General features: G+C 36.6%; 4 protein-coding genes and 2 long non-coding RNA genes across 9 annotated transcripts; 3 read left to right on the top strand and 3 right to left on the bottom strand.

Moving 5' to 3' along the window:
• The first annotated feature begins 325 nt into the window (after positions 1 to 325).
• LOC149736090 (uncharacterized) lies at positions 326 to 1,391 on the top strand. The gene is made up of 2 exons (XR_016385076.1): positions 326 to 488; positions 1,120 to 1,391. It is a non-coding gene; the product is annotated as an uncharacterized LOC149736090 (long non-coding RNA).
• Positions 1,392 to 2,654, top strand: LOC149736089 (solute carrier family 35 member G1-like). The gene is made up of 2 exons (XM_089878633.1): positions 1,392 to 2,015; positions 2,389 to 2,654. Exons 1-2 carry the CDS (start codon positions 1,392 to 1,394, stop codon positions 2,524 to 2,526), a joined length of 762 nt encoding a protein of 253 aa, XP_089734759.1. The 3' UTR covers positions 2,527 to 2,654.
• Positions 2,655 to 5,274: 2,620 nt separating this feature from the next.
• LOC149736088 (solute carrier family 35 member G1-like) lies at positions 5,275 to 7,633 on the bottom strand. Of its 2 annotated transcripts, XM_089878628.1 has the most exons (3): positions 7,338 to 7,633; positions 6,213 to 7,108; positions 5,275 to 5,880 (listed from the first exon to the last, which is right to left on the bottom strand). In XM_089878628.1, exons 2-3 carry the CDS (start codon positions 7,104 to 7,106, stop codon positions 5,743 to 5,745), a joined length of 1,032 nt encoding a protein of 343 aa, XP_089734754.1. In that variant the 5' UTR covers positions 7,107 to 7,108; positions 7,338 to 7,633; the 3' UTR covers positions 5,275 to 5,742. The 2 variants fall into 2 exon arrangements, with proteins under 2 accessions (XP_089734754.1, XP_089734752.1); XM_089878626.1 differs by lacking the exon at positions 7,338 to 7,633 and having other exon boundaries at positions 6,213 to 7,123.
• A 694-nt stretch (positions 7,634 to 8,327) lies between these two features.
• Positions 8,328 to 9,158, top strand: LOC149736087 (uncharacterized). The gene is made up of 3 exons (XR_016385078.1): positions 8,328 to 8,469; positions 8,798 to 8,888; positions 9,021 to 9,158. It is a non-coding gene; the product is annotated as an uncharacterized LOC149736087 (long non-coding RNA).
• Positions 8,441 to 10,471, bottom strand: LOC149736086 (solute carrier family 35 member G1-like). Of its 2 annotated transcripts, none has more exons than XM_089878625.1 (2): positions 9,442 to 10,471; positions 8,441 to 8,687 (listed from the first exon to the last, which is right to left on the bottom strand). In XM_089878625.1, the coding sequence occupies exons 1-2, from the start codon at positions 10,330 to 10,332 to the stop codon at positions 8,625 to 8,627; spliced, it is 954 nt and encodes a 317-aa protein (XP_089734751.1). In that variant the 5' UTR covers positions 10,333 to 10,471; the 3' UTR covers positions 8,441 to 8,624. The 2 variants fall into 2 exon arrangements, with proteins under 2 accessions (XP_089734751.1, XP_089734750.1); XM_089878624.1 differs by having other exon boundaries at positions 8,561 to 8,876.
• A 362-nt stretch (positions 10,472 to 10,833) lies between these two features.
• Positions 10,834 to 18,778, bottom strand: LOC149736085 (general transcription factor 3C polypeptide 2-like). Of its 2 annotated transcripts, none has more exons than XM_089878615.1 (11): positions 18,578 to 18,778; positions 17,672 to 18,047; positions 17,014 to 17,246; positions 15,926 to 16,504; positions 15,227 to 15,459; positions 14,593 to 14,777; positions 14,136 to 14,293; positions 12,952 to 13,131; positions 12,479 to 12,661; positions 11,633 to 11,745; positions 10,834 to 11,093 (listed from the first exon to the last, which is right to left on the bottom strand). In XM_089878615.1, exons 2-11 carry the CDS (start codon positions 18,045 to 18,047, stop codon positions 10,892 to 10,894), a joined length of 2,442 nt encoding a protein of 813 aa, XP_089734741.1. In that variant the 5' UTR covers positions 18,578 to 18,778; the 3' UTR covers positions 10,834 to 10,891. The 2 variants fall into 2 exon arrangements, with proteins under 2 accessions (XP_089734741.1, XP_089734742.1); XM_089878616.1 differs by having other exon boundaries at positions 17,020 to 17,246.
• Positions 18,779 to 18,889: the final 111 nt, after the last annotated feature.

Below are 18,889 nucleotides of genomic sequence, written 5' to 3'. Positions count from 1 at the left end.
TGTTTTCGCGTTCCATTTGGTAGTAACAAAACACGATTAAAGAATTAGAAAAACGTATCGTTACGACTCCAAAGACCGTTTTAAGTGTTTTAAACAAGACAAAATGTTAATGTGCTGACTGAATTATCCTACAAAAAAAGCCTGAAGAAAGTTGTCGGCAAAACTCCCAGGAAAAGGGTGCGAGAAAAAAGTTTTCGGAAAAATAACCGTCATGAAAACGGTCGTCAAAAAAAGTAATACCCGTGGCCTATTATTAGAGCTGTGCTCTCTTATCTGCTCCATACACAAACGCTGTTGTCGCGTAATAACATCGACGATTCTTTTGTATTTTGGCGGGAAGAGGCACCGCTAATCCCCGCCAACTTTACAAATCGGAAAGCCCCAATAGGAATCAAATGGTACAAATCCTACAAATAAGAATAGTATTACAACCACCAATGTAAGGACTATCTATGAATCAGTTATATTTTGATGTATGTTTGCCAATGGTAAGTTTCCTGTACGTAATTGACGAATGTTTCTTCTTGTGTAACCGTGTACGCATGTTTTGTCAACAAAGCAATTTGCAACAGCCAACATGTAAGCCGGTTTGCATAAAACTGAATACGCAGAAAACAATGTGCATTTTACGCAATGTTCATAAAATATAATAGATAAGTGTGTATAAAATTAAAGCCAGGGTGATTTATTTTAGGATACCATATTAGAAGATTATTGTCCTTGGTTTAACTTAACATAGTCATGGACCCCTTTAAGAAATCAGGAATGTATTGCATATCAGGAATGTATTGCATAGACCCCCTTTAAGAAATCAGGAATGTATTGCTTTATCCGGTAAAAAGTAGTGAAACTGTTTAAATGTTATAGTTAGCAGCACTAGTGAAGAATCCTCCGGTACATAGCAGAATAGGCTGGTGAAAAGTGTTAGAGGTTGGTAGTTAGGGGTTGATGGTTAGGGGTTATTAGTAGTTAGGGGTTATCAGTTAGCAACTAATTTTTCATTAGCACCGTCAAGAGAGACAATATACAATATTGTTTATTACCAAGTTGTGTTTGTTTATTGTAAATATAATTTGTAGACAAGACATTAGTAAGTTTTAAATGTTATGTTTGTTGCAGAAATGGAGTCAACGAAAAGAAATGAAGATATAAGTTTAGCCGAGTCATGCAGTGACTCTGATGTCATAAACCACAATGAGAAGCATAAATCAGCAAAACCGAAGCCGCCATTTATGGGTTTTGGAATGCTTTGCTGTATTTTAACAAGCGTTGCGTTTGCTGTCAGTTCTCTAATGGTGAAGATGGTCAAATCTATCGGTCCAATTGAGGTTTTAGGTGCAAGATGTTGGGTTCAATTCTTTATGTTGCTTCCATTTATTACCTACAACTAGATGCACAATAAAGTTGATTCCCTTGGGCCAAGAAACGCTCTAAAGTTTCTCTGTCTTCGTAGTCTCACAGGCTCAACTGCATCCATTTTATATTATCAGAGTTTACAGCGGTTACCACTTGGTGATGCTGTAACAATCTTATTCTTAAGTCTCGTTTTTACTATGTTGTTCGCGGCAGTTTTTCTCAACGAACGTCCAACTGTACTTGACATTATCTTCAGCATTGTAATAATAGCAGGAGTTGTTCTTATTGCCCAACCACCCTTCTTATTCGACTCTTCACTAACTTATGACACAGAGAGACTTTACGGCACGATATTTGGAATATTTGCCTCCGCAATGCAAGGTGTTACTTTTGTAATTGTCCGAAAGTTGGGCATTGCCACCAATGCAACATTGAATGTTTTTTATTATTCCCTTGTTGGTTCCATTACTTCATTGATCTTTACGCCTTCAATTGAAACATTCAAGCTGCCATGTTTATCTGAAGTAGGGTATCTGTTCCTTGTTGGTGTAACTGGATTTGGAGGCCAAATCTTTATGTCTTTTGCCCTTCAATATGAGCGGACTGGAACCTTTTCAATGCTCAAGTCCTTACAGATTATTCTCAGTTTTGGTTTTCAGGTGATTTTGAAATTTGTAAACTGTTGCAATGTCTGTATGTTATATGCGTTACACTATTTCATGGGTATTACTTTTCTTTATCATTATCGGGTCTAAAACTTTGATTTGTCATGAATTAATGTATGTAACTTATTTATCCTCACATGGTGGGTAACGACGGTCATTATAACACGGGTGTTCTGTTTCATACACCTCGAGCCCACTTACGAGTTACCACGTATGTAACTTATTTACCCTCACATGGCAGGGCAACGACAGTCGTTGTAACACGGGTGCTCTGTTTCATACACCTCGTGCTCGCTTTCGAATCATATGTAACTCTGTGGTTGATTGGTTATTTAAATTTTTTATTATTTTCTATTCTAACTTTCAGGTTATAATTCTACAAGACATCCCATCAAGTTTAAGCTTAGGAGGTGCTGCCCTAGTGTTCGTCAGCATATTTGGAATCGCCGTTAGAAAAATCTACAACGAGTATTTCAAAGGACAAAAACTTGTCAGTAAAAAATAGATTTATGACTATATTATTTTATTTTTATATTCAGTGCTGTTTCATCTTTAGAAATCTTTATATTAGCGCTTCATTACGTAATGGTGTTGTTTATTTAATATTATGTAATTCAATTATCTCTATGGTTCGCAACCTTTTCTTTTTTTTATAATGTTTTTGTTGATGAGCTCAGAGCTTAGTTTAAAACGTTTTATAAAGTTCATTTTCCGTTAAGTTAAGCTTTTTGCCGAAATGGCATAGATATCTGTTATTCTATATAAAATAGAATATTCCTTTATAACAGTTCAAAACTATTCTGTGGATATTGCAATATTCTATATTCTATGCTAAAACTTTAAGTTCCTACTACTACCTATATAACCAAATCTACCATGGCAGTCCATTAGGTAAAAGTTTATTTTATTTCTTATGCAAATACTTATACACAGTTTTTGACTATCTTTTTAGAATTGTTTTAACTTGTGTATTAAAACTGTTTAAACTTATGTATTAAAACTGTTTTAACTTATGTATTAAAAAGTCTATAGATTTAAACTTTGTATTGATTTTTTTAAAGAATGAATGAATGAATGTAACTTACTTTATCCTCGCGTGGCCGGAAAATGACAGTCGTTATCACACGGGTTTAACACCTCGTGCCAGCTTACAAGTTACCATGTATGTTACTTTGTGGGTGATACTTTTTTTGGATTTTTTCATTTTTTTATGTATGGCTGATAATTTGGACAACCCATTAGTAACCACTGGGTTGGAGCAATTGCCGTTAAGTGTCTTGCCCAAGGACACATACGCCCACAATGGTAGCAGCGACGAGCCTTGAACCCAAGAAAGAGTGATAACAGACGTCTCTAGACCAGAGTGTATGGGCTCAAAGCTCAACGATCCTACTAATATAAACAAATGTGACTTATTTATCCTCGTATGCATTTAGCAACGAAACTCGTCGTTCCATACACCTCGTGCCCGCTTACAAGCTACCACGTATATCGAACTTGTTCATTCTCACATGGTGGGGCAACGACAGTCGTTATAACACGGGTGTTCTGTTTTATACACCTCATGCCCGTTTATAGGAGTTACCACGTATCTAACTTTGGGGGTGCGGTCAAGTCTTACCCAAGACCACATAATATATCAGTATCGAGCACCCAACCTTTGACCCTTTACTAACAATATCAATGCTTAAGTACTAAACAACGTCGCCGCACAAGAAGCGTGCTTTGAGCAATCAATGCTACTGATCGCAATTATGTAACTGAATGAATGTAACTTATCAACGGCAGTCGTTATCACACTGGTTTAACACCCCGTGTCAGCTTACGAGTTACCATGTATGTTACTTTGTGGGAGATTAATTTTTTTTTTTATATGGTTGATAATTTGAACAACCCGTTAGTGACCACTGGGCTGGAGCAATTGCCGTTAAGTGTCTTGCTTAAGGATACATACGCCCACAATGGTAGCAGCGTCGACCCTTGAACCCATTACCCTCTGTCTCGTTTAGCGGAAGTCACACGCAGCTGTATGACAGGAGAGTGGGCTCGTCTATAAAGTATGGGCTGGAGACTAAAATTCCTGTTTATTTTGTAGTATTCCTGAGCCTTTATATAGTTGGGTGGGGGAAGATGGGACACCTTTCACACATAACAACCAAATATCCTGATCGTGTTTTAAACAATTAACAATGATCTGTGGGAGCCGTGAAGATGAAGTTTTATAAAAAAGTCGTTGAATGTTTGTTTACTACCAAATTGGAGGATAAAATAGATTGAAAAGGTGTCCCATCTTCTCCCACCCTATAGCTATCAGAATGCGAAGGTATTTTGTAACATGTTGGTTTATTGGCAATAAACGCATACGTTACGTTTGCATATCCTGTTTGATCAAGCGCTACTTACAACGCAGCAAACAAAAGTCCAACTTATGTTGTACCCAAGGTATATTGAACGAATACCCGTCATACGGCAGTAGTTGGACTTGGTTCTGTTTGCTGATTGTTTAGTAGTACTTGGTGTATTTTGTTATAAAGCAGCGGAAATCGCCCAACAGTATAAGTATATGGTTGTGAAGTATAGGGTTGTGAATGCATGTAGTCAATATAAGACGCTGAGTGGATATATTGGTCGATGGTCATAACTTTGACGCTGCAGTGTATGTTTTAATGTTTACGATACATTCGTCGGTGTAACACAAAAGGTAAGGTAATGTTTTTAAAGTATGGTGGGGGGAGATGGGACACCTTTTCATTCTGTTTTCTCATCCCATTTTGTAGTAAACAAAGAACATTATAAAACTATATTTTCACAACTTGTATAGAACGTTGTAATTGTTTAAAACACATCCGAATATTTCTATATTATGTTCTAAAGGCTTCCTATAATCGGGTTTCTAACAAATAACAACATGGTTATTTTAAAGGCGTGATTATAATTCTGTAAATATCCTTTATTTGCTAACAAATGGGACGATAAAAGTGAGTAAAACATGTCCCAACTTACCCCGCCTAAATTTATTAACGGAAACATCGAGTAAGACACATAAGTTATTAAGATGTTTTACCCGCCCACAAAGATACCTACGTAATAGCATACCTCTTACCCGTTGCGTTGTTTTTGAAATATGACACCTGTGTTATTTATAACTCTTTAAGTTCGTCCCCGCCACAGGGGGATAAATAAGTTACATTCATTCATTTACCGATTCCCTATTTTTAACATTTTGATATTTCGGTCCAAAACCATGAAAAACTTTTACTTTTTCTTGTAAGTGACTTGTTTATTACATAAGTTAAATTCTTTTTAAACTGAAAGAGTTTGTACAATTATTGAGTGGAATTAAAAAATGTTTATCAAAAGAATGACCCCCACAGCATTGACACAGAAACCAAAACATACAAAATATGTTTAAAAATGCACTTTCAGGTGGAAATTCAATGATAATTTGACACAGTACATAAATAATAGAAACCTTATTTAAAATTGGCTAATTATAATTATAAAATAGAAGAAATATTGCAATAATATTAAAGCTGTAAGAATTTCACATTGGTAAGTGCTTTATGCTGTTTGCTAATAGCTGAGTTTGAAGAAGAAGGAACTCTATAGGATTTATTAACTTCTCAAAGTTTAACCATGTAATTCATTACGAAAATATGAAACACCGAAAAAGATATATTTACAAAGTAGCACAGAAAAGTTACAGCACTGGGTAAAAGATTCATTTTTTGCACCCAAGTTTTGGCCCTTTAAAATATTCGTTGTAGATTTTTCGAACAGCAATTCCAAATATACTGGCGAACACAAGAGCAGCACCTCCTAAGCTTAAACTTGATGGGATGTCTTGTAGAATTATAACCTGAAGGATAGAATAGGAAAAATATGAGTTAATGAAATAATTAGGTTAATGGAAATAATCCAACTAATTGGGTTATTGGAAATAATCTATGTTTTTTCTAAGGTTGACACTTTAGATTAGTTGACACTTTAGATTAGTGACCACTGGATTACAGAAATTGCTGTTAAGTCTTGCCCAAGGATACACAAGCACACAATAATAGCAGCATTGTTGTTTAAACCCAGTATACAAGCACACTAACCACTGAGCAATTGCTTTGGTTAAAAGTTTAAAAAAAAAAAAGTTTAAATTCATTACAGATATCAAAGTTGTTAAATATTTTTCTGTCTCACCTGAAATGCAAAACTGAGAATGATCTGAAAAGACTTGAGCATTGAAAATGTTCCAGCACGCTCATATTGAAGGGCCAGTGCCATGAAGATTTGAGCACCACATCCAGCTATGCCAGCAAAAATAATATATTGGATTTCAGAAGAGCAAGGAAACTTGAATGTTTCAATTGTAGTCGTAAAGATCAATGAAGTAATGGAACCAGCAAAGGAATAATAAAAGACATTTAATGTTGCATGGGTGGCAATGCCTAATTTTCGGACGATTACAAAAGTAACACCGGCCATGGCAGAGCACAATATTCCAAATATTGTCCCGTAAAGTCTCTCTGTGTCATAAGTTACCGAAGAGTCGAATAAGAAGGGTGGTTGGGCAACAAGAACAACTCCTGCTATTATTACAATGCTGAAGACTATGTCAAGTACAGTTGGACGTTCGTTGAGAAAAACTGCGGCGAACAACATAGTAAAAACGAGACTCAAGAATGAGATTGTTACAGCATCACCAAGTGGTAATCGGGCCAAACTTTGATACAGAAACATAGCGGCAGTTGAACCTGTAAGACTACGAAGGCAGAGCAATTTAAAAGTGTTTCTTGGCCCAAGGAAATCAACTTTATTGTGCATCCAGTTGTAGGTAATAAATGGAAGCAACATGAAGAATTGAACCCAACATCTTGCACCTAAAACTTCAATTGGGCCGATAGATTTGACCATCTTCACCATTAGAGCATTGACAGCAAACAGAACGCTTGTTAAAATACAGCAAAGCATTCCAAAACCCATAAATGGCGGCTTCGGTTTTGCTGATTTATGCTTCTCATTGTGGTTTATGACATCAGAGTCACTGCATGACTCGGCTAAACTTATATCTTCACTTCTTTTCGTTGACTCCATTTCTGCAACAAACATAACATTTAAAACTTACTAATATCTTGTCTACAAATGATATTTACAATAAACAAACACAACTTGGTAATAAACAAAATTGTATAATTGTCTCTTGACATTTAAAAAGCTGTTAATTGGTAAAAACACAATCAGGAAATATGGGATATCATTTGCTAACAGTATCCATCTTACCCCACAGTACAATACGCTTAAACACTATAATAATAAATTACTTACTTTAGATATAATATTTGGTGTTTTATTCTTCTTTATAAGCGAAATACTTCTTATATTCATGTTTCTTACAGCTTCCCGTATGTTAACAATGATTCTAGATCGCATAAAAATGACTGATTATCTTTTTCCTTTGTTGTCTGTTTCGTAATAGAACGTTCATTCCAGATTAGAAAAACGAAATGCGGTCAGAATTTTCCACCTCTTGCTTTGACCATGTGTTAGTGTAGGTTAATGACGTATTAGTTGCGAAATAAAAAGGAATGACACGATTACGTCATTTGTAATGATGTCATAGTTGCGTTGTTATTGCATCATACATGTCATGGGAATAGATTGCACCTAGCTAAGTTATTGTTTACACAAAGCGCCCTTTAAACGTTATGTAAACGTATTAATTATTACTACATAGCAAAACCGCTAGTAAACTAACGAAGCTTATATGTTCAAATAAATTGTTATTTACCCACACCCACATTATTGAACTTCGTTATGAGGGAAATACCCCGTGGGAAACTTGACAGAAAGTTTACATAAAAATGCGATACAAAGTAAAACTTGCTAAATTCGGTCTAAATAAAATGTAAATTTCGCAGGTTTTACATTTCTTGTAACTGCTAACATTATAAGTTTAGTTTTAATAAAATCGCCTAATATTCTGTAACAAAAATCCTTTATCCGTGAATTTGCTAACACACAAATAGACATACAACACCGCATACATTTATCTTCCGTATATTTGCGGGTTTCTTGCACCACAAGTCGCGTAATTACTTCCCTTTTCTGGTTAATTATTTCTAAGATTTCCGGAATGTTTAACATTGTGACGTCATAACAAAACTGCCGCGTCATGTCTTACTTAAGCAGGGAAATACCCACCGTAAAGTTGTGCTTAGTTTAAGAAATCGCACGCAATTTCCATTTCCGAGAACAATAGTTAATGTTATGCCAGTATTCGATCACGTATGTTTTATCAAATCATACATACCGTACCAAATTGCATATCTCAACAAAATTACATATATGTATAAAATACATCTTTATAAAGCTACATATCCATAAAATTCAGGAACTGCTGGTATACCCGCCGCCAATCAAAACAAAGCTAAATAAAAAAGTTCTTTATTACGAAAAGGTTTGCAAATACACATTTAGCGCAACAATACTGGGTTATGGGCTGGATGTTGCTACTATTATGGGCAAGATACCCTACCACCATTGCTCCAACTCATAAGTCACTAATGGGTTGTATGAAGTGTCAAAAAAACAATCTCCCGCAAAAACATTAACTTAAAAGCGTGCACGAGGGCTGTGAAACTGAACACCCATGTTACAACGACTGTTCCCACCATTCTGTGAATAAATGGTTAACAGTCATTCATGTAATCTTTTATTGTTAGTCTTTCTATTTAAATTATTCTTAGTCTTTCTATTTGTATATTCATTAAATAATTTCTTGACAGCAATCCCAATAATACTGATAAACACAAGGCAGGACCCTGCTATGCTTAACGTTGATGGAAAGTCTGCAAGGATGGTCACCTGAGAAACAATGTAAGTTCAGTATTTCTTTTATTCTATATGGGTGAAGTGGAAATCTTTACAAGAGAACAAAGTAACAAACATGGTAACTCTTAAGCTGGCACAAGGTGTTAAGTCCGTGTGATAACGACTGTCATTTTCCAGCAACACGAGGATTAAGCAAGCTACATTCATTCATTTATTTATTCAAGAGAATGTTTGGTTATAAGACACTGTGTCAGAAATGTTAAATTTGCATATCTTATCTTTTATAGTGTTCAATAAAAAATGACAAGTATAAAATGGTGGTCTTTTATAGTTAATTTAATGGAAATTTCTTTAACAAAACAGCAATACAACTACCATTTAATCTCTAACTTATTAGGCAATATGCTATTGTTATTAATTTCTATGAAGGACACAGTGATGGCAGCAAGCCATGAACCCATAATCCTCTAGTTACGAGGTGGGCGCTTTAACCCCTAAGCCACCAATTAGCGGAAGATGTTTTTTTTACACATCATGATCAAACTATGAAGTAGTCAGCATTATAAACTAAAGTATATATTAATATTAGTTAGCTCACCTGAAATATGAATCCCAAAACAATCTGGACCGATTTGATCATCATAATAGTTCCAGTCTTTTCATACTTAAGTGCATTAGATACTAAAATCTGTCCTGACATAGCCAAAAGTCCAACAAACAAAAGGTAGATGACATCATGCATGCATGGTAACTTAAAGTTGCCAAGAAGTGGAGTCAATATTAATGATCCAATCGTACCGGCAAAAGAGAAATAGAAAACATTCATAGTAGGGTGGGTTCTGTTTCCAAGTTTTCTAATGAATACGTAAACCAAGCCCAAAGCACAGGCACCTAGCACTCCAAAGAGAGTCCCGTAAAGTCTCTCTGTGTCATAAGTTAGTGAAGAGTCGAATAAGAAGGGTGGTTGGGCAATAAGAACAACTCCTGCTATTATTACAATGCTGAAGACTATGTCAAGTACAGTTGGACGCTCTTTTAGAATTATAAAGGCAAAGAAATAGGAAAATATAATTGAGGAAAACAACATAGTCACAGCATCTCCTAATGGCAATCGTTCAACGCTTAAATAAAACATAACAGACGCAATAATGCCTAAGAATCCTCGAGCCCAAAGCAACAAAAATGTTTTCTTACAGTGCATAATATCTACACCATGGCGAAACCAGTTGTAAGTAATGTAAGGTAAAAGAAATACAAACTGCACCAAACACCTTGCGCCACTTAGTTCAATTGCTCCAACTGATGTGACCATCTTAGCCAATAAATGAGAAGAAGTAAACATAATAGTGGAAGTGAAGGAGCAGATCAAGCCAAAGCCAAAAAAAGGCTGGTTTGGTTTTGTCTTTTCTTCAACATTTTCGCTTCTTGAGTGCGATTGAATTGGTTCTTGCGTTGAAGCAAAAACAATGTTCTCTTCTGGTGAGTTCATCTAATAACTTATTTCCATTCTATATTTGCCTGTTTGCAGTATGTACTGCAACCAAATTTGTATAAGTTCTATTAAGTAAAATGGTTCTTACGTTCTTAACCCTTTAAACATACTGATTATGCAAGCAGAATATACGTCATTGAGCTATCTGCATACAGTATAACTGAAACAATTATTTCTCTGCCCCTCGAAGAAAACATATTTATTTACACAACATTGCTTCAGACTTCCTCTTAAGTCTTGCATGCAGCTTACTAATTGTTTGTATACGTAAACTAACATCTAAACTAAACAGGAAACGCATGTTGTGATGAAGTAACAGCCTGTTAATGCAACATCATGATCACTTAAAATCTTAAACTAAAACGTACACCTTCATTTAAGCTGCCTATTAATCCCAGTGGGCATTTCTTTATGCAACATTCAACTCTATTTTAAGTTGTATTTAGCTCTAGGCAGATTAAACCCAAATCCTTAACCAATAGATAAAACAGCAAACCCTTTAAAAGCGTTTTAATTTTATTTACGAAATGATAGAAAAGAAAATGTGAAAATAACATTAAACATCTTGCGAGATCGCTTCTTGCTGAGCTGTTTCCACTTCTTTTGAAACCAAACCTTCAACTGTTTGTATTCGAACCAGGCCAGAGTTGGTAGCTGTAGCAATGCTAGTGTACGAGGTAATGTTCGGATTCCATCTCATTTTTAAGATGGCTGGATAATTGGGCTTGAAATTGTCATCCTTGAAGCAATCATATGTCCTGAAGATATCATGCAATGTATATGTTGTTAAGTGTTAACACATAGTATATATATAAGTAAGATCTTTTCGCAAATAAGGTCCCTTTATCTATTTTTTATTGAATTTTAGACTCTAAGATTTAAGCCAGAAGACACTCCCAGCTACTAGTTTGGAACAATTTCCAAGTATTAGGCCAAGGACACAATACCTATTATAGCACCTGCGTGGCTTTTTTAATTTTCCACTACCTATCCGTATAGAGCGTTGAACCCAGTATGAATGAATGAATGTAACTTACTTTATCCTCGCATGGCCGGAAAACAACAGTCGTTATAATGCAGGTTTAACACCTCGTGCCAGCTTACGAGTTACCTATGGCCGTTAATTGTCTTTTCCAAGGACACATGCACCCACAATGGTAGCAGCGTTGAGTCCTGAACCCATTACCTCTGGGTTACAGGCAGGCACGCTAACTGACTAACAAAGTACCCTACAATTACTATGCAAGCACCTAACCACTACAATGACCAAAAGTCCCACCCAATAATCTCTACACACCTCAATCTCTTGTACGATTCAAGCTTGTTAGCTTTGCTAAGGTCAGTGTTTGTGTCTGCATCGCGGAAAACAAGTTTGTAATCTTCACCATCCTTGCTTTCATTATCTGTGGCCTGGATGATAGTGATAGATAAGGAGTCTATTATACAATGAAGGATATATCAATTATGCATAAAGTGTATGACGGCACAACCATACAATAAAACAATCACCCTAAAGTTACGTACATGGTAACTTGTAAGCGACATGAGGTGTATGAAACAGAACACCCATGTTATAACGACTAATGTTGCACTGTCATTTAAGGATAAATAAGCTACTTTTAAAGTTCCCACCTACGAGGATATAAATGACCAAACCAACTAAAAGCCATGCCTGCTTATCCACACACTACAATAGCTTTAGCAACTCGACTGTGGGCATGGGAGTGGCAACCATAGATAAATCATTCAAGTTCCCACCCACAAGGATATAAATGACCAAACCAACCAAAAGTCATGTCTGCTTATCCACACACTGCAATAGCTTCAGCAACTCGACTGTGGGCATGGGAGTGGCAACCATGGATAAGTCACTCAAGTTTCCACCCACAAGGATATAAATGACCAAATCAACCAAAAGTCATGTCTGCTTATCAACACACTGTAATAGCTTCAACAACTCGACTGTGGGCATGGGAGTGGCAACCATGAATAAGTCACTCAAGTTCCCACCCACGAGGATATAAATGACCAAACCAACCAAAAGTCATGTCTGCTTATCCACACACTGCAATAGCTTCAGCAACTCGACTGTGGGCATGGGAGTGGTAACATTATTACAACACAACCCCCTTTATGATCTCACCTCCTGTGATGTCACTTCATCATCTATGACATCACATTGGAACAACAACATCCTTGAAACCTTCTTAACATATATGTTACCGCGGTTCCAGTTATTACTGATATGAATCATGGCCAACCCCGTCACGTCCCCTCCCCCAACACAGTTTAACCAGTCACTAGATGTCACTGTCCACGAGGTGGCCTAAAAAAGTTCAAAGTATTGTAATTTTCTAAAAGTTTTAGGTACTTTGGTAACACAGCAAAAGTGGAAAACAGTTTTATTTAAAAGTTGCTGTTTTTATGAATGTAACTTATTTATTCTTGCATGGCAGGACGGCTTCAGTCGTTATAACTCAGGTGTTCTGTTTTAAACACCTCATGCCCAGATATGTAAAAGTTACTACATATGTAAATTGGTGAGTGATACCTTTAAATTTTAAAAACCCTGTATCGAGTTTTATCCGATGTGTTTTTATTGCTCAGTAAACCAACCTTATTTGGGAACACATTGTTGATTGGGGGCAGAGCATCTGACTGAACGTTCAACTTAACATACAAACAACTGTGGAAATGAGGAATAGAGAATGCATTGTTGGTAGCAGTGTAGATACCATTGTAATTTATTGGCCATTCCATTTCAGACGTGAAACTGCATTTAGTTACATTGTTTTCCTGCAAGAAATATAATTATTTTAGGTTTATATATACATACCTAAAACAGTATAGTAGGGTGGGGGAAGATGGGACACCTTTTCAATCTATTTTCTTCTCCAATTTGGTAGTAAGCAAACATTCAACGATTTTTTATAAAACTTTATCCTCACGACTCCCATAGATCGTTGTTAATTGTTTAAAATACAATCAGGATATTTGGTTGTTATGTGTGAAAGGTGTCCCATCTTCCCCCACCCTACTATATAATAGTCAGGCATATTATTATGTTTTAAACAATTAAAAAGATTCTATTAAAACAAAATGTATAGGTTGTAGCACCCTAAGTGTTGGGGTAATGGACCAATCCTAACCTAAATCTCAGGTCACATGGCGTGCCTCACTGTAGGACCTTACCCATGTAGAATAGAATATGCATATACAATGTTGGGGTAATGGGCAAACTCTGGCCTAAATCCCAGGTCCCATGGCATGCCTCACTGTAGGACCTCACCAAAATAGAACAGAATGTACATGTACAATGTTGGGGTAATGGGCCGATTCTGGCCTAAATCTCAGGTCACATGGCGTGCCTCACTGTAGGACCTCACCCATATAGAATAGAATATGCATATACAATGTTGGGTAATGAGCCAACTCTGGCCTAAATCCCAGGTCCCATGGCATGCCTCACTGTAGGACCTCACCAAAATAGAACAGAATGTACATGTACAATGTTGGGGTAATGGGCCGATTCTGGCCTAAATCTCAGGTCACATGGCGTGCCTTACAGTAAAACCTCACCCATACAGAATAGAATGTACATATACAATGTTGGGGTAATGGGCCGATTCTGGCCTAATTCTTAGGTTTTCTGTCACGCCTCATTGTAGGACCTCACCCATGTAGAATAGAATATGCATATACAATGTTTGGGTAATGGGCCAACTCTGGCCTACATTTCAGGTCCCATGGAGTGCCTCACAGTACAACTTCACCCATATAGAATAACAAAATATACAAACATGCAAAGGAGCATCCGTTCTTCTTCTATCCCACAACTTCAACATCCGATCGTTTCCCCCGGTAACAAGGATATTGGAATCGAATGGACACCACACAATGCCTCGAAGTGGTTTGTTGTGCGCGCGGAACGAGTGACATGCGTATAACACCTTTGTATCTGTAAGGTTTTAAAAAATAAAATAATCACATTTCAAGTAACGTACTTGGTAACTTTTAAGGCGGCACAAGGTGTATGAAACAGAAAACCTGTTTTATAACGTCTACCCTACGTCGAGTCAGATTTTACCCAAAACAAAACAAACACACACCTTCAAGATTTTGTTATAAGCTAAAACGTAGTGCCTTGACCTATATTCAACCAACTTACATTCATCCACCTCAAGAGTTTATCAAAAGATCAAAAACCAGCCAAGCCACCTACATTTTAGTTAGCCCACATTAACAACACTAACTTACATTCATCCACCTCCCCCAGCAGAAGAGATGAAGCCGACTTTAAATCCCACACGGCTACGTGTCCCGATGCAAACCCAGCAGCAACGAATCCACACCCATCGTTAGTCGACCACGTGAGGGAAAATGTTTGTCCGAACGGCCGAGATTCGCCTCGTACCGGACATAACTTGATAACAGGTCGTGTTCTGTAGGTTTTAAACACAGGAGGTGATTAAGCAATATGTGGAAAGCTGTAATGAACTAATGGATGCCCAATATCTAAAATACAAGCTGGTTCCCAGCAGATAACATATTGTGGTAGATAGAACATTAAATACTGGCTACCTCTACTCACTGTTTCCTGGCCAGCTAACCTAACAGGTTTATTTAATGTTTAAAATTGGAGATGACTTTGTACATGTCTGTATTTTTAATTTTACATATTTTACAACTAACTTATAAAATATATATATGCAGAAATACTCTTAAAGTTTAACAAAAAGAAACAAGATATACTGTTTTCCACTAGACGTATTGCTTAGTTACAAACATCTTATAAGGTGTGTAAATTACCTATACTAAGTGTATGTAGCGTGTAGGTAGGTTATGTGTTGATTAATTTATCCATGAAGGGAACAGGAAACACTAAACCCACTTAAATATTGGATGCTTTCCAGTGTTCCCATTCACAGTGTTGCCGTTCAATATTTGATCTCGTCCTTGCAGGTGAGGGATAGAAATAATATAAACATCTCCAGAAGCGCACGCCACTGCTAATAAACCCAATCTACCACCTGTTAGAGTAGATGACACGTGGCCACCATAAGGACACCATTTCATGTCCCATATTGGCCCCACATCCAGTGTCAATCCAAGGGAAAAACATGGCTAAAATAATTGGAAAAAATGATTAAGAATGTAGGTTTTTAAGTTAAACAATACATCTAGAATTAAACGTTCAGATTAAAACTAATCCTAAACAAGTGCTCATGTTTTAAAAACATTTAATTGTAAGATGTCTCTAATTAGGTGTTCCTCAACCTTTTATGGTTCATGGTCCCTTCCAGAGACACCCAACACCAGTGGCCCCCTGCTCCATTAATAAAATAACCTACATTTGTTTTAACATATTTACATCTGTTATTTTATTCACCACTTTGTAGCAATCAGCCTCCATAATACACCAGACATGCTTATGGTCATAATACTATGTGGCACCTAAGGGGGTTGACTGACTGTGGTAAAGAAACCCCTTTATCTAAATCCTCCAATAAAATCAAGAATATGAGCAGAGTACTGGGGGTCTTTTGGGCAACTGGCTATATATTGGGAAAGCCTGGTTTAGATTACTCACATGTGTCATGGAAGTCTTCTTTTTCAATTTCAATGGCATTTCTCCACAGTCCCAAATCTGAATCATAGCTCTATCTTTGTATGTGAACTTTGGGTCCATATAATGTTCACCAATGTTTGTGCTCAAGGCAAGGTACTGATGGGATGTGACATCACATGGGAAAGGACACCAAGCCATGCTCCATACTGGACCACCAGTGAACATTGTGGCACTTTGTATTCCGTCATTCACCACAGACGCAAAACAGTTTAGTTTTTTAAATTCTAAACTTGAATCGTTAGAATTTTTTGGAGCGGAAATTTTGTTTAAAGTATTTCGGTCGATTGCAAATGCAGGTGAAGTCTTACGCAACCCAAAGTTGCTTATATCTTCAGTCGTGTCCAAATCCCCCAAAGTAAATTGTGCTGTCCAGTTGGGAAACACATGTGGGAACTTTTTTTCAAGCATCCGTCGTTTTGAATACGTCCAACCGAACGCGTTACTCAAAGGTTTACCAAGCGTTGTGTACGTCAATCTGCTAATCTTTGGCGTGACTTTTCTCCTTGATTTCCTTGGAGTTCTTGTGGACTTTGTTGCTGTCTAATGGAAGAATGGATTTTAAGTTGGTTATTGGGTTTATAGTTTGATGCTGCCAACAATGTGTGCATATGCGTTCTTGGGCAAGACACATAACAGTAATTATTCCAACCCAGTTGTCACTAATAGGTTGTCTAAATTGTCAACCATACAGAAGAAAATCCCCTCCAAAGTAACTTACTCAAGTTCTTACAAAGTTACATATTTAAGTCCTGGTATCAAAGGTTGAATTCAACATCATCTATGACGCTGCTACCATTGTGGGCGTATGTGTCCTTAGGCAACACGTTTAACGGCAATTACTCCAACCCAGCGGTCACTAAGTCAGCCATACAGAAAAAACTGTGTTATATTGACAATCGCTTGCCATGTCACACAAGGAATAAGTTACACTCATTCTTTCATTTATTTAGTTCATTTAAATCATTTATCTGTGGATTTTCATTAAGTTAATTATTAGCATTTACAAACAGGTTCCCTTTATTCAAATATATTACTTCCACCACCAATACCTTGACCTTGATATTACTCAAGATCCCGTCTTCCTCTTCCCCCTCAAATTCCTCTACTGTCTCCTCTTCCACAGTCTCCTCCTCTTCGTACTCAGATCCCGCCTCCTTATCGATGACGTCAGCTGCCGAGCTGCTCTCCTCGTACAGGAGGACCTTCATCCGACCAAGTTTTGAAGCTCGACGCTGATATTTCTCGTCGTTTTTTGGTGGAAGGTATTTTTCAACATGATGTTCTGTAAACATTACAAGTTAGGTCTTATGCAGTAACTCTGAGTATGTGTTGTATCAATAAAAATAAATTTAGTAATAAATGTTGTTAATACAAGTTATTTATGAAAATAAATAATGATTTTTTATGTGACAATGTCCAATGTAATTTTTAGATAGATTAGAGATTGACATACAATATAATATGGTTATATTGGGGATTAAACTGCAAGCCTTTACATAAATCCTCTATTTAATCCAAAAAAACGAAAAAAATGGAATAAGCAGCAAAACAACAGTCTTTAAATGCATAGCATGAGTAAAACCACTTGAGTAAAAGTGTCAAATAAAAGCATGGCAGCTAAATACTGCAGTATAGATTAAGTTAACCCATATTGAATTTAATTTGACTAAATCAAAACAGGTTGCAAACTGTTTCTCCATCTCTTACCTTGTATATGATATTCAATATTCCTTTCTTCCTGATGTTGAAAGGTGCATAACAAACAAGTATAAGCTCTCCTTGGTACTTGGTCACAACTTTGCTGCACGTGGTACCTTAAACCACTTAAAGTTTTATACTTCTTATTATTACAAGCTTTGCAATGGTATATCTCAATGCCTTCCTCTTTTGAGGTCTTTTTAGCATCCTGCAGCTGCTCCATGAAAAACTTGGGCAAAGATGGGGCAGAGTAAAACTCGGTAAGCGGGTGCTCTGTTATGTATTGTGCAAGAAGGGCGGGGTCAGTCGGCCACGCCTCTTCAATTTCCTCATCTTGTAATGCTGGCAATCTTTGAGGAGCGGTATTCTTCCTTCTAGATGGCATCTGTATTATAATTAATTTGGTTAAGTTTGGTTTTATTATGTGGTAAGATTGACATGTTAAAACCAACATGTAAAAATTGTTGTTTAAAAAAATGTAATGTTAGAATTGTTATGTTAAAACTCTTATGAAATAAGTTGTAATGTTTTGTTATAACTTAGTTAAAGTTGTCATAATAAAGTGTATGTTCTTGTACATGTTTGTTTGAATCGTTACTAAAGATTGCAATAAAATAAAAAGGAAACCTGGTATTAGTTTGGAATATTGCAGTCTCTAAGAAATGCAGAAAGAAATGTGCATTTATTAAATAGAATATAGACAGTATATAACTTGAAATAGTTGCATAAATATAATATGATCTTGCATAAATCGAAACATAAAGCCATAAAGGCGCATCTATATAGACAAACAGACTGGTGTGTATAACGCTATAATACAATGCCTACCCTATTAAATGCATACAAATTGTACAATATATAGCCAGAACAAATAAATTGCATGCAAAAATTACAAAACTAAACAACTACGTTTACCTTGAACTTAACAAAATGCTAAAAATCACAGATAAAAATATCGGTACAGGTTCGGGTCCCGCCGCGTGTGATACTTCAACCGTTGACCTACGGTTCACAAAAACAAGATGGCTGACATTTTGGGCGGTTTCGCGGTCAAACCCTCAAGACCTAAATGCAATAGAATCTTAGCAAAGCAAAAGAACCAATATTTTCTTGTATCGAGTTTATAAGAAATTAGGGATTTTCCGTAGCCATAAAATTCCCTTTGGGTGGATTACCGGTTTAATCCTGCTATAAGTTCCCGCCATTTTCTATTGCCGAAAGGACCGC

The sequence above is a fragment of the Ciona robusta genome, chromosome 5 (genome assembly GCF_009617815.1).
Source record: "Ciona robusta chromosome 5, ASM961781v2".
NCBI lineage: Eukaryota > Metazoa > Chordata > Ascidiacea > Phlebobranchia > Cionidae > Ciona > Ciona robusta.
The sequence above is the reverse complement of the archived record's forward strand: the minus strand, read 5'-3'. Positions and strand labels throughout refer to the sequence as shown.